Raw genomic sequence first — 12,560 nt, 5'->3', positions numbered from 1 at the left:
AGGGAGTTGGGTTGCTATTGACTCGCTAGAGGATGAGGGAGGTGTCACCTGATAATTGGAATCAGACGGATTAAGAGGTTGTCTGAAATAACCTGCCTTGGGATAAGAATTGTCAGAAGTGGGGGAGACCTCAGATCGGCGCTTCCGAACCGGGGTATCAGGTAAACCGGCCGAAGTGACCTGTTGGCCGTTGTGCCGAGTTGTCCGGCGAGCTTCATGCTGCTGCGTCTTCAAAATAAATGTTGGATCCAAGTAAGCAAGAGGATGAGAAAAGCTTACTTTCCGGACCGCTTGACGGGTTTTTTGGGTTGGCATAGAGTCTGAACCGGAGGAAAGGGTAATTACCTCTACATCATTAGACTGGCTGCCTTCTACGTCCTCCTGATAAAGATCATTGTTAATGAGGTGCATGAAAAGGGAGCCAAGTGAGTCAAGTTCTACCTCAACTTCCGGATCATCTGCATCTTCATCAAGTTCCATGTTGATCTGGTCAGCTATTTTCCGCTTTGAGGTATGCTTGACGGCTTTGGTTTTGGGACGGGATGGCTTTGCCGCTTTATCTGCGGATTTCCGCTTCCAGAAGGGATCATCACCCTGTTTATACACAAACAAAATCAAGTTTACAAGTTGAACAATTTAAAGATATCAAAGATAAAAAGGAAGCATAGTGCTTACAGCAGGTGGTTTATTTTGAGTATAGAAGGGGTTCGAGCCGGTTTGGCGATAGACTGATTCCGGTTCATTCAAAATTTTCTTGACGCTTTCAGTGACCTCTTCATCGGTTACCTGAATGTTGATGTGGCGTTGGGGGTCTTCTAATTCACCGGTGTACTCACACATTAAACCGGGGCGACGGCTTAGTGGCAAGACGCTCCAAGATATCCAGCAACGCACAAAATCAACGCCTGTTAAACCGTTGGCCATAAAGGCCCGGAGCTTGGCGAGTTGAGGGGCATATTTGGCCCGTTCCACAGAACTTAAACGTTGCGGCATTGGATGAGTGTTGGAAAGCCGGTGATCACGGTAGCCTGGAAGAGGGTTCTCATCTTCAGGAGAGGTATCTATGCAGTAGAACCAAGTCTGGTTCCATTCCTTAGGGTGACTGTGCAGTTTGGCATGAGGGAATTCAACTTCCTTCTGCTTTTGAACAAAGACACCACCAAGTTCAGTATTGGGACCGTTTACAAATTCTGTATGCCGGTTCAGATGAAAAAAGTCCCGGAACAGCTCAGCAGTTGGTTCTTCTTGTAAGTACACTTCACAAAAGTCTTGGAAGTTGTATAGATTGGACACCGAGTTGGGTCCGATATCTTGAGGATGGAGTTGGAAACTGGCAAGCACATCTCGGAAAAACTTCGACCCGGGCGGTTTGAAACCACAGCCTATGTAGTCGACAAAGACCACTACCTCACCCTGCCTCGGGGTAGGAGGATTCTCTGTTCCTGGAACTCGCCATCGAATTTCAGTTTTCTTAGGCAAGGTGCCGATATTGACCATTCCGTTCAACTGTTCCTCGGTGACCCGGGAAGGAGCCCAGTTGCAAGCGAAAAACTGTTTGGCCATTGTGGAACGAAAAGCTGAAAAAGAATGCCGGTTTACAAATCATTCATGGTGGTACGCAAGATGCAATGGATTAAAGATATACAGATATGTGAAATTGCGTAAACCGGAGACTGATACAATAATGAATGACAAGGTCATATCAAGGGTATACGTGTGTTGTTAAACTAGACTGTTACAATGAATGTAAAGGGGGTTTGCCGGTTTACCAGGGGACTAATGGTATGAGATAGATTGTTTTTACAAGGGTAAACCGCCTACATGGTAAAGAGGATACAGATCTAAGGCGAAAAGGGCTAAGTAAGGTAAAACATATTTCATAGTTTGGCATGGGAATTTCAGATCTGCCGTGCATTGGATAATCAAATATATTCTGTTCTAATCTCAAGTGCTCAAAAGGTTCAGTAAGTTCAGATGAGTTTGATATCAAGCAGATGCCTTTACAAGAAGAAAGGAGTTTAAGCTACAAAGGGCGCTGAAAACTATCAGATCTAACTGGCCATTGGTGTTACTAAAGGAGGAACAGCTTCAGGTTATGAAGAACACCGAACCCTAATGGCGGTTCTGGGGTGAGGAGAAGAGGAACTTACTGGTGCAGGAAGAAGCAGCGGAGGATCACCGCGTGTCTCTGGTAACGGTCGGGTTGATGCAGCGGCCTTCGTCGAAGCAGAGGTGAAGCTCGGTGACGGCGGCGGCGCTCAGGGGCAGAGATGTCGCGAGGAGGAAGAAGAAGTGAAGGAGACGAAGGGGAAAAAGGAGAAGGACCTATGGTCCTATTTATAAGGCGAAGCGATAAAGTGACAAGTGCGGGAATCGAGGAGCTCAAAATGGATAGTTAATAATGGTGTCGCCTCGATGATTGGATATGCATTAATGAAGGTAATCTTCGGCTTCAACGAATAGATGACGTCAGGGCGGTTTATCATGATCCTGGAGTATGACGTCACGGCGGTTTACAAGATCAAGGTGAAGATGCAAAGGAGGAGTTTTTCTAAGTGTTGAAGATTGACATGAACAAGTTCAAACCAATCTGGGGCCTAATGTTGGGGATATTACTGCTGGGCGTAAACCGGCCAGGAGTAGCTGGATTAACTTTATGAAGATTAGAAACCCATGAAGACGTAAGAATGATGGCGCTTTATGAAGGCCCAAGGCCCAAAGGCGAGTTAAGGCCTGTAGATGTAAACCGACCTTATTATGTAACTTGCATTGTAAGATAGGAAGTATAGAGACCGAACCGGATACGTTTATGATCCGGCTTCGGGACTTTGTAAACCGGCGGGCGTCAACCTATGTATATAAAGGGACGACCCGGCAGCGGTTTAGGGACGATACACAACAACTCGAGAGCCAGTCAAAGCGGATTCGCTCCCTGGTCATCGAAACCCTAGCAATACCAATCACAACTAGACGTAGGCTTTTACCTTCATCGAAGGGGCCGAACTAGTATAAACTCCCCGTGTCCCCTTGTCCGGTTTAACCCCTTTAAGCTAACCCGTTGCGATGGCTCCACGACTAAGTCCTTTCACGAGGACATCTGCCGTGACAAACCCACGACAATCATGAAGCAGGTCCTCGAACCAACAGGGATGTTCTACCATGGGCCAATCATGCGGGAAGATGTTCGAGCACTGCTACTCGCTCAGCGTCTGGACCTGAAGCCTTTCAAGAAGCTCGGGTGCTTCCTTCCTGACTATGAAGATTGGACCGCCACATGGAGGATTGATTGTTGATGACAATGTGTCACTACTGTCTTTCTATGGCAAAACTTTGAATTTATGCACGGCGAAACTATGTGATGTAACTAAACAGTGGTCCTGAACTAGATCGCTCTAGTTAATTAGGTTGGGTATGAGGAACTTCGTCATTTATGTTTACTATTGGTTGCTTGTATTTTGCTAATTATGCCTCTTTGGTTTCTTAAGTACATTATGTTGCATATTATCGTTCAATTTATCAACTCACGATGCAGGTACATAGATCAGAGATGGCGAAGGGCTACTACCCGTGTATGTTGGGAGGGTTCCAGGAGTCTACGACCACTAGCCAGCCGCTCAGGCCCAGGTGCACAGGTACCCGGGTGCTAGCCACAGAGGGTTCGATGGCAGAGCCGAAACGGAAAGTAGTTACTTGAGGTGGACACTCCAACATGAGCAGGGGCGGAACCGCCGGTACTACATAGTCGCGCTCTTGCTCATGCTGATCGCTCTTCTCTTCTACATCATGGTTTAGATAGAGATGATGAAACTTGTGTGTGTGCCATGACCATGCAGTTGCACTTATTTGAGACATGACATGATCGCATTGTGTATTGCTATTTTCGAGATGTGATGATATTTGTGTTGAATGATGATGATGATGGTATGACGAGACTACTGTATGTCTATGATACGATGATGATGATGATGATGATGATGATGATGATGGTATGACGAGACTATTGTATGTCTATGATGAGACTATTGTATGTTTAGTATGATCGGATGAAACTATTGTATAGAGCCTGTATAAATACATCACAAATACATAGGGGGTGCAAATCTGTGAAAGCATGAACATTAGCAGTAGCGCCGGAAAGCACCTAGCAGTAGCGCTGGCTTAGTAGCAGCGCTTCATATGAACAAGCGCTACAGATAATTATCAGTAGCGCTGGTCCTGGAAGCGCTGCTGCTAATAATACTTACCAGTAGCGCTGCCCATACGAGCACTACTACTACAACTTAGATGTAGTGCGGTAGCAGTAGTGCTGGACCTAGCGCTACTGCTATGCATATTTCAAGCGCTACTACTAGGGTTTTCCCTAGTAGTGAGGGGTATTCCTTTGTTTGGTTAATGGGAGGTCACAAAGGATTAGCAGACAGGTTATGATGCAATCTCAAGATATTTACATCAGTTATGTTCCAATTCTCACCTCCCTTGTTAATAAAATTGTGGTAATTTAGACTCCAAACTAGGGCCTCAAACCCTGGACAGGAATGTTTGGTCTATGGGTGCATATACACCCTATATGTAATTTTTTAATACTTATATAAAAAGTTAAAAAAAATCTAGAACTTTTTTGACAGAAACTTGATCTTTCATTGTACTTGTAACAAAAATTCCACAAAAATAAAAAATGCCATTGACTTCTTTTTATAAAAAAATGGCCAAGATAATGTATATAATGACCTATAATAGCAATATATTTTTTACCTTGAAGTCGATGCTGATTTTTTATTCATGAAAATTTATATGCTGGTGCAAAAAAAAGTCAAGTTTATTCTAAAAAACTTCTAATTTTTTTGACTTTTAAAATAAAATTATATCAGATGTATATACACCTGAGAACCAAAGGCGTTTCCCTCGAAGCTTTCGATATTTCCATTCCCTCGTGCACCGTCAGCCCCTGTCTTCTTGTCTGTCTTCAGCTGGACAAGGCACGACGGTGAGCACAGTGCCCAGCACACGCAGAAAAAAAGTTCTTTTTTTTAGAAGTTCACAGGCAGAAAAAGATGAGCGGGCCGCGCTCATCTTTTATGGCCTATGGGCAATGCAGGGTCTAAGGCCCATGGAGTCTAAGGCCTTAAGATGGGCCTTGATATAGATGAATATATAAGGTGGAGTCAGTGCAGTGACATAACCGACGCTTTGGCCGAGTGGTTAAGGCGTGTGCCTGCTAAGTACATGGGGTTTCCCCGCGAGAGTTCGAATCTCTCAGGCGTCGTTTCTTTTTTATTTTATTTTTCTTCATCCTTATTTTCTGTTCTCATGGTAGAAATATTAGTGGTTGTATATCTATTTATTCGAGAAAAATCTCGTCCAAAGGAAAGCCGAGTATTTCTTCTTTCTAGGCGTCGTTTCTTTTTTATTTTGTTTTTCTTCATCCTTATTTTCTGTTCTCATGGTAGAAATATTAGTGGTTGTATATCTATTTATTCGAGAAAAATCTCGTCCAAAGGAAAGCCGAGTATTTCTTCTTTCTAGGCGTCGTTTCTTTTTTATTTTGTTTTTCTTCATCCTTATTTTCTGTTCTCATGGTAGAAATATTAGTGGTTGTATATCTATTTATTCGAGAAAAATCTCGTCCAAAGGAAAGCCGAGTATTTCTTCTTTCTAGGCGTCGTTTCTTTTTTATTTTGTTTTTCTTCATCCTTATTTTCTGTTCTCATGGTAGAAATATTAGTGGTTGTATATCTATTTATTCGAGAAAAATCTCGTCCAAAGGAAAGCCGAGTATTTCTTCTTTCTAGGCGTCGTTTCTTTTTTATTTTGTTTTTCTTCATCCTTATTTTCTGTTCTCATGGTAGAAATATTAGTGGTTGTATATCTATTTATTCGAGAAAAATCTCGTCCAAAGGAAAGCCGAGTATTTCTTCTTTCTAGGCGTCGTTTCTTTTTTATTTTGTTTTTCTTCATCCTTATTTTCTGTTCTCATGGTAGAAATATTAGTGGTTGTATATCTATTTATTCGAGAAAAATCTCGTCCAAAGGAAAGCCGAGTATTTCTTCTTTCTAGGCGTCGTTTCTTTTTTATTTTGTTTTTCTTCATCCTTATTTTCTGTTCTCATGGTAGAAATATTAGTGGTTGTATATCTATTTATTCGAGAAAAATCTCGTCCAAAGGAAAGCCGAGTATTTCTTCTTTCTAGGCGTCGTTTCTTTTTTATTTTGTTTTTCTTCATCCTTATAGGTTGTATATCTATTTATTCGAGAAAAATCTCGTCCAAAGGAAAGCCGAGTATTTCTTCTTTCTAGGGACAACATCATAAGAAACGAAATATTCCACCGCAAGCAAAGGTGAGGTGAATCCACAGGCTCGCCGGCGAAGCCTGAAGGGGTGAGTTTGCCCTAGCCGCCAAGTAATAGGTGAGGTGCGATCAAGGCAGTTGATGCAGCACAGAGAATCAGTCTGGTGAAATAGAATGTTTTCCAATAAAATTAAATTGTAACTCTAGTTCGCCCTCCTTGATCCAACCGATTGAAATACAGCCACAAATAATCAATCCTTCTAAAGCAATAATTCTGTTTGAGTTACAGCGTCAGACAAATTCAGTTGGCTGGCCATCTTCTGAATTGATTCAGACAGGCGGCGTTGCATTGCTTCTGGCAAGTGGTGGCCAACAAACAAGACCATATCCACCCAAAAGATTTAATACCCCATTGACACACAATGGCATGTGTATCCAAGTTTTAAAATAAATAGAAGTGGTGGCCTGTCTGACTGGCAGATATTGTACCCAGCCAGATACATATCGACAATATCCTATTGCAGCAGATACCACACCCAATATCATACAAAACATACCCTGCTGCCAACATGCTCTCCATGATCTCCAATTATATGCCACAACCCACAAGTGCTAGCTGTGAGTATCAAAACAGGCAGGTCAAAGCACAGCACATGCTCCATTTGCCAGCAATCATACGCCGGCGAAACAAAACCGAATCACAATTCATAGGATAGGATGCATCTAAATGCAGGCATACAGGCAGGCCATAACAAGAAAGGAAACATAATTTTCCATTGAAGTGAAAAGAACAAGCAAAAATAGAATAAACTGAGTGCGATTACATCATGTCTCTACTTATGGAACCGAGATAACAACGAGATACTTTTTTTTTACGGGGTCTCAAACACGGGAAATACCGTCTACTAAGCAAGTTACCTAAATTGCCACGACTTGTCAGTCACACGAGATAATCACAAGGCAGGAAGAAGAGAAATCAAACAAATGGATCGCCCAATGCCTCGACAAAGAGACCTTGCTGCAGCTGCCGGTGGGTAACCTAGGGTGGGGTAGGGGGAGGGACGACGACCATGAGAGTGCAGCTCCGCTGAAGCAAGACGTAACAATAATATAGCATGGCGGCAACTTCGCCCTTGTTCTTTGTCTACCGATGATTAGATCACAAGATGGAGCAAGCCCCCCTCTGCGCCTTTTTCTTCTTCTTCGCCTTTGGTGGCGCAAGTACCACCTTTATTGCCGCATCAAATACACCCTTGACATTCTGAAAATCGACAAGGACCAGAAAAACAAACTCTGTCAGCATCTCACATTGCATTATGCAATAAGCAAACATGTAAGAAGATAGCTATACTAGTTGGGTCTTCGAGCTGCATTCGATGTAGTAGGGTGCGCCTATTAACTTTTTTAGTTCCTCCCCCTACAGAATTTGGCATCTGAAGTTAGTAACACAACATTGCCTCCTTCAAGGGAAAGAGCAAGAAAGACAAAAAGTCAAGGAAAAAAAGATCAAGTCATGATGTAATGCATCCATACCTGAGCAGTAGTGATAGGAACAGCACCAGGATGGTCCACAAAGAACTGCTTGTCATCTCGAAGATCTGCCAGGGCAATGTACAAAGTGAAAATGGAATACAACTGACAGTCTAAACCATCAAAGGTTCAAGGGTAAAGAACACAAGCACGAAGAACTAAACAGCCAACAATTCATCTAGGTGTATACCAATATTCTCAAGCACAGAAAGCAGTGGTGAAATACTATGAGGTTCACAGAAGCTTAGATTCAAGGGTTTTTTCCTCATTTATTTTCATCTGGATAGCATCCCCTGCTTTCACTTGTAGTGTGTGGCTCCAATTGCACGTTACTGTGAATAACTTTACAAAGACCTATGTGCCTAGAAACCCAACGTCACTTCCGTCGTAAACACAACAGGATGTCAGATTTCTGAAAACAATGTAGCCATGTGACGTTCTTACCAAGCTTTGTTCCCACGAGGATAATAGGCACACCTGGTGCATAATGCTTCAGCTCAGGTATCCACTGAAACAAAAACGGAATTCAGGTTCAGGAAATGCATAGGTTGAGCATATATGTATAACCATAAAAATAATGAGAACAAATTAACAAGTCAAGATAATGACCAAGGAACAGAAATTAGGGTTAACTATATCATCTCTGATGAATAGGAGACTACTGGAAAAACCATTCAAGAGTGCATTAAAGCCTATTTCTAGCATGGAATAATTTCTCACTGAAGGAAAAAAAACACTCATCAAACATGACATACATGCAAAAAACATAATAATGTGATTGGATAACTCATGAGGGTGACCACAGAAATGATCGTGAAATGAACTTCTGGACCAGCAATGTGCAGAACAAATTTATTTGCATATAAGAGATAATAAGGATCAGACTGTTACCTTCTTTGAAACATTCTCATAGCTGGCCTTGCTGATAAGTGAGAAGGCCAGAAGGAAGACATCAGCTCCACGATAACTCAGCGGTCTCAGTCTGTTGTAGTCCTCCTGACCTGTTGTAGTCCCAAAGATTGAGCTTTTACAACTCGGCACCAGAAACAAACCAAGCAGACAGAACAAACGTGTAACCATCAGCAAACCAAGACAGAAAGAAGAGCCAGTTACCTGCAGTATCCCATAGCCCGAGGTTGACAGTGTTGCCATCAACCACAACATTAGCACTGAAGTTGTCAAACACCGTTGGCACATAGTCCTGCCAAGAAGAACAGCAGTAGTAAGATAAACAGCAAGTGCAGCCAAATTCCTTTTTCCAAATTCAAGAAACAGCCACATGGCCGTCGGAGTGAATTAACAACAAGTGCAGCCAAATTCTTTCTTCCATGTTCTAGAACCAGCCACATGGCCATCGGACGGACGACAGCGAGGTGAATTAAATTCTTCCACTCATGTAGCCATGCCTGAAGATAAGCATACCAAGATGGCACAAACACCAGACCCCATGTAGGTGGGTGGTCCAACTGGATATTCTACTGCAGCTGCTACCACCACTACGTGGTCACCATGACTCAGGGCTCCAAGCTAATCTACCCTCCCAAAGCAGAGTAACCCCATCATGGGTGGTGGTATTATCTTGTCTTGTCTCGAAGGTTTCTTTCTTTCTTTCCTCAAGGGAGAGAGTAAAAAGAAATCTTTCGTTTGAAAACGAAGCATGCGTGAAAAGGTGGGTGCTGCAATTGGTGTGTGGATTTGCGTGAAAGAAACAAAGAATGGCACCCACCAACCATACGGAAGGTGTGAGTGGTCGAGGTAGGGTACTACTCCGCTACTCGGCTAAAAGGAAAGGCTGGAAAGCGATCTCCGGCTGTTTGAAACGGATCCGCAGCCCCCACATTGCCGGCTGGGGAGTGGAGCCAATTTGGTACGAAATCACGAGCCGACGAAATCTCCCTATACTATCTTTTCCCCCCCTGCAATGTTGCTGTTCCTACTAAATGGTAACGAAATCGACAGCGAAAATTTCCCGTACAGAATAAATCCTAATTTGGGGCTGATTTTGAAGTATCAGCCGCAAAGATCCCCATTTCGCTAAAAGAAACTGGCAACCCTAGACGAGAAAAGATCGAAATTGGCGACCGCATTGTGCCCAAATTAGGAGCCGCCGGGGGGCGAATCGAGCGCAGAAACGCCACCCAAATCTAGATCAAGAACCAGCCTCTGCTTCCCCCACCCCCTAATTAGGAACACACGCACACAAAGAATCAATCAACCAATCCGCATAAAAGGCGCAAGCAGCAACATTTGTCCGCCTCTACAAGAACAAGAACAAGAAGCAACCTGGCATTACCCAAGAACTACAAGTAAGAAAAGAAATAAAGGAAGAGAGGGAGGGACGTACGGTGGGGAAGGTGTTGGAGGTGTAGGAGATGAGCATGCAAGTCTTGCCGACGGCGCCGTCCCCCACGGTGACGCACTTTATGAACCTGGACGCGCTCATCCTCCCTCTTTCCCTCGCTGCCGGTGAAGCTGCGGGCGAGACAGGGGAGGGGAGGGGGGAAGAAGAAGAAGGGGGGGGGGGAGCTGGTTAAGATTTGGGGCCAGAGGAGCGAGGCCCAGGGGCGGGTGTGGAGGTTAAGATTGGGGGGCGCGGGGGCGGGGACAAATGGAGGGGAGCGCGGGGGAGGGGGAGGAGAGGGATGCGGGGGTGCGGCCGAGGAAGCGGTCTCCGCGCCGAATCGCTGGGATGCCTCCGCTTAGCCTGGTCTCCCACCCTCTGCTCGCCGAGGGAGAAGAAGAGGGAGAGAGAGAACGGTGGGTGGGGTGGGGTGGGTGGGGGTGGACACGGTGTGCGCGCGCATCATTTCCTTCTTTATTACCGCCCGCTCCTGCCCGGCCCCGGCAGCCATCATCACGCCCGCCCCATAATTAATTTCATGGCTAATCCCGCGTGCAAGCTTATTCATTCATGAGTTTTGGACAAATGTTTCTTGAGCAAAAAATATAAAATTTCTTTTTTGTTTGTAGGGAAATATAAAGTTCTTACTGGCTAGGTAGTGCAAACAGTTGATTGCGTGTAGATTTCTAGTCCGATTCCCGAGGCTGATGGTAAGAATCCATCATGTATCCTTGGTAGGGTTAGCTGTATCGTCATAAATGTAGGGGTTGTGCTACGTTGGTCGCCAGTAAGGCCAGTTCACGTGTCGTCGAAGAGGTTGTAACGCTTGCTACGAGGCGAACAGTAAGAATCCGCCGTGTATCCTTTGGCAGGGCTAGCTGTATCGTCGTAAATGTAGGGGTTGTCATAAGCTGGTCGCCAGTAAGGCCAGCTTGATTGGATAGAGATCTTACGTGTGGCTGAAAAGATTGTAACGCTTACTACGAGGCGGGCAGTAAGAATCCACCGTGTTCTTGGTTGTATCGTAAATGTATGAGTTGTGCTATGCTGGCCGTAAGTAAGGCTCGCTTGATTCGATAAAGATTTCATATTTTTGTTGTTGAAAAGGTATAATGTGTGTTTGTCTACCTTTTTCTTGCGCTTGTTGTCACTAAAGATCTTCTATGTTAGCTTGATGGTATGGTACTTCCATAAGGTGCATCAAGGAGGATGAGTTGGTGATGACATCATAATAAATGTATGGGTTATCCTATGGTGGTCGCAAGTAAGGCCAGCTTGATTCGATGAAGATCTCGCTTTTTATCGAAAAGATGCAACAATTGTTTCCAGCCAGACAATTTAAAAATGTAGGGGTTGGCAGGATTAGCTGTATCGTTATAAATGTAGGGGTTGTGATACGTTGGCCGCCAGTAAGGCCAGTAAGGCCAGCTTGATTGAGCGGATATCTCACGTATGGTCGAAAAGGTTTTAACGCTTACTACAAGGCGGACAATAAGAATCCACCATGTTCTTAGTTGTGTCGTCATAACTCTATGAGTTATGCCATGCTGGTCGTAAGTAAGGCTCGCTTGATTCGATAAAGATTTCACTTTTTTTGTCCAAAAGGTATAACATGTGTTTGTCTATCTTTTTCTTTCGATTATGTTAGCTTTATGATATGGTTCTTCGGTAAGGTGCATCAAGGAGGGGGACGTTGATGACACTGTCATAAATGTAGGAGTTATGCTACGATGGCCGCAAGTAAGACCAACTTGTTTTGATGAAGAGCTCATTTTTCATCGAAATCATGCAACAGTTGTTTTGAGCTAGACAATAAGGATCCATCATTTCCTTGGCAGGGCTAGTTGTGTGGTCATAAATGTAGGAGATGTGCTTCGCTACCGGAAAGTAAGGCATGCTCGATTTGGTAAAGGTTCCACGCTTTGGCCAAGGGATGTCACAAGTGTTTACCTATTCACTGTTTCGTTTGGATTGTCCTCACTCGATAGTAGTTAAACAACCTTTGGGCTCCGCTTTATGTAATGGCTCTTCAGCACTGTGCATTGAGGAGGACGTTGCAAATTTGCAGCGGTTTTTTGATGAGTCGAACTTTTGCATTATTTTTACCTTTTATCTTGCACCTTAGTTGTAGGGTTTGTCATATTTTACCATGTCCGCGCACCTCTTTTTGTCTGTTTGCACCAAGATTTTACCCACCGAGGTACTTTGAGGTGAAGGAGGAAATACAAGATTGTGGTGTAAAAATCATGTTAAATATCATGATAGAAGACAACCATAAAGTGGAGAAGAAACCAGTCGCCACAAGGGATCCAAAGCGAACAACGGCGTCCGGTACGATCTACGTGCTTGTTACACCTATCGCACCAACCGTCGCCGCAACCCCTAGTCCAGTATTTCTACCT

At 44.0% G+C, this 12,560-nt stretch overlaps 1 protein-coding gene and 1 non-coding gene across 3 annotated transcripts; one reads left to right on the top strand and one right to left on the bottom strand.

Moving 5' to 3' along the window:
* The first annotated feature begins 5,181 nt into the window (after window positions 1–5,181).
* On the top strand, window positions 5,182–5,263 carry TRNAS-GCU. Its single transcript has one exon. It is a non-coding gene; the product is annotated as a tRNA-Ser (tRNA).
* Window positions 5,264–7,036: 1,773 nt separating this feature from the next.
* LOC125513494 (rac-like GTP-binding protein 6) lies at window positions 7,037–10,598 on the bottom strand. Of its 2 annotated transcripts, none has more exons than XM_048678622.1 (7): window positions 10,162–10,598; window positions 8,931–9,018; window positions 8,709–8,818; window positions 8,262–8,325; window positions 7,821–7,885; window positions 7,639–7,704; window positions 7,037–7,548 (listed from the first exon to the last, which is right to left on the bottom strand). In XM_048678622.1, exons 1-7 carry the CDS (start codon window positions 10,258–10,260, stop codon window positions 7,447–7,449), a joined length of 594 nt encoding a protein of 197 aa, XP_048534579.1. In that variant the 5' UTR covers window positions 10,261–10,598; the 3' UTR covers window positions 7,037–7,446. The 2 variants fall into 2 exon arrangements, with proteins under 2 accessions (XP_048534579.1, XP_048534580.1); XM_048678623.1 differs by lacking the exon at window positions 10,162–10,598 and adding an exon at window positions 9,240–9,411.
* Between the last annotated feature and the right edge of the window lie 1,962 nt (window positions 10,599–12,560).

This window comes from Triticum urartu, chromosome 6, assembly GCF_003073215.2.
Source record: "Triticum urartu cultivar G1812 chromosome 6, Tu2.1, whole genome shotgun sequence".
Taxonomy (NCBI): domain Eukaryota; kingdom Viridiplantae; phylum Streptophyta; class Magnoliopsida; order Poales; family Poaceae; genus Triticum; species Triticum urartu.
Note: the sequence above shows the minus strand (reverse complement) of the source record. Positions and strands in the feature narration are given on the sequence as shown.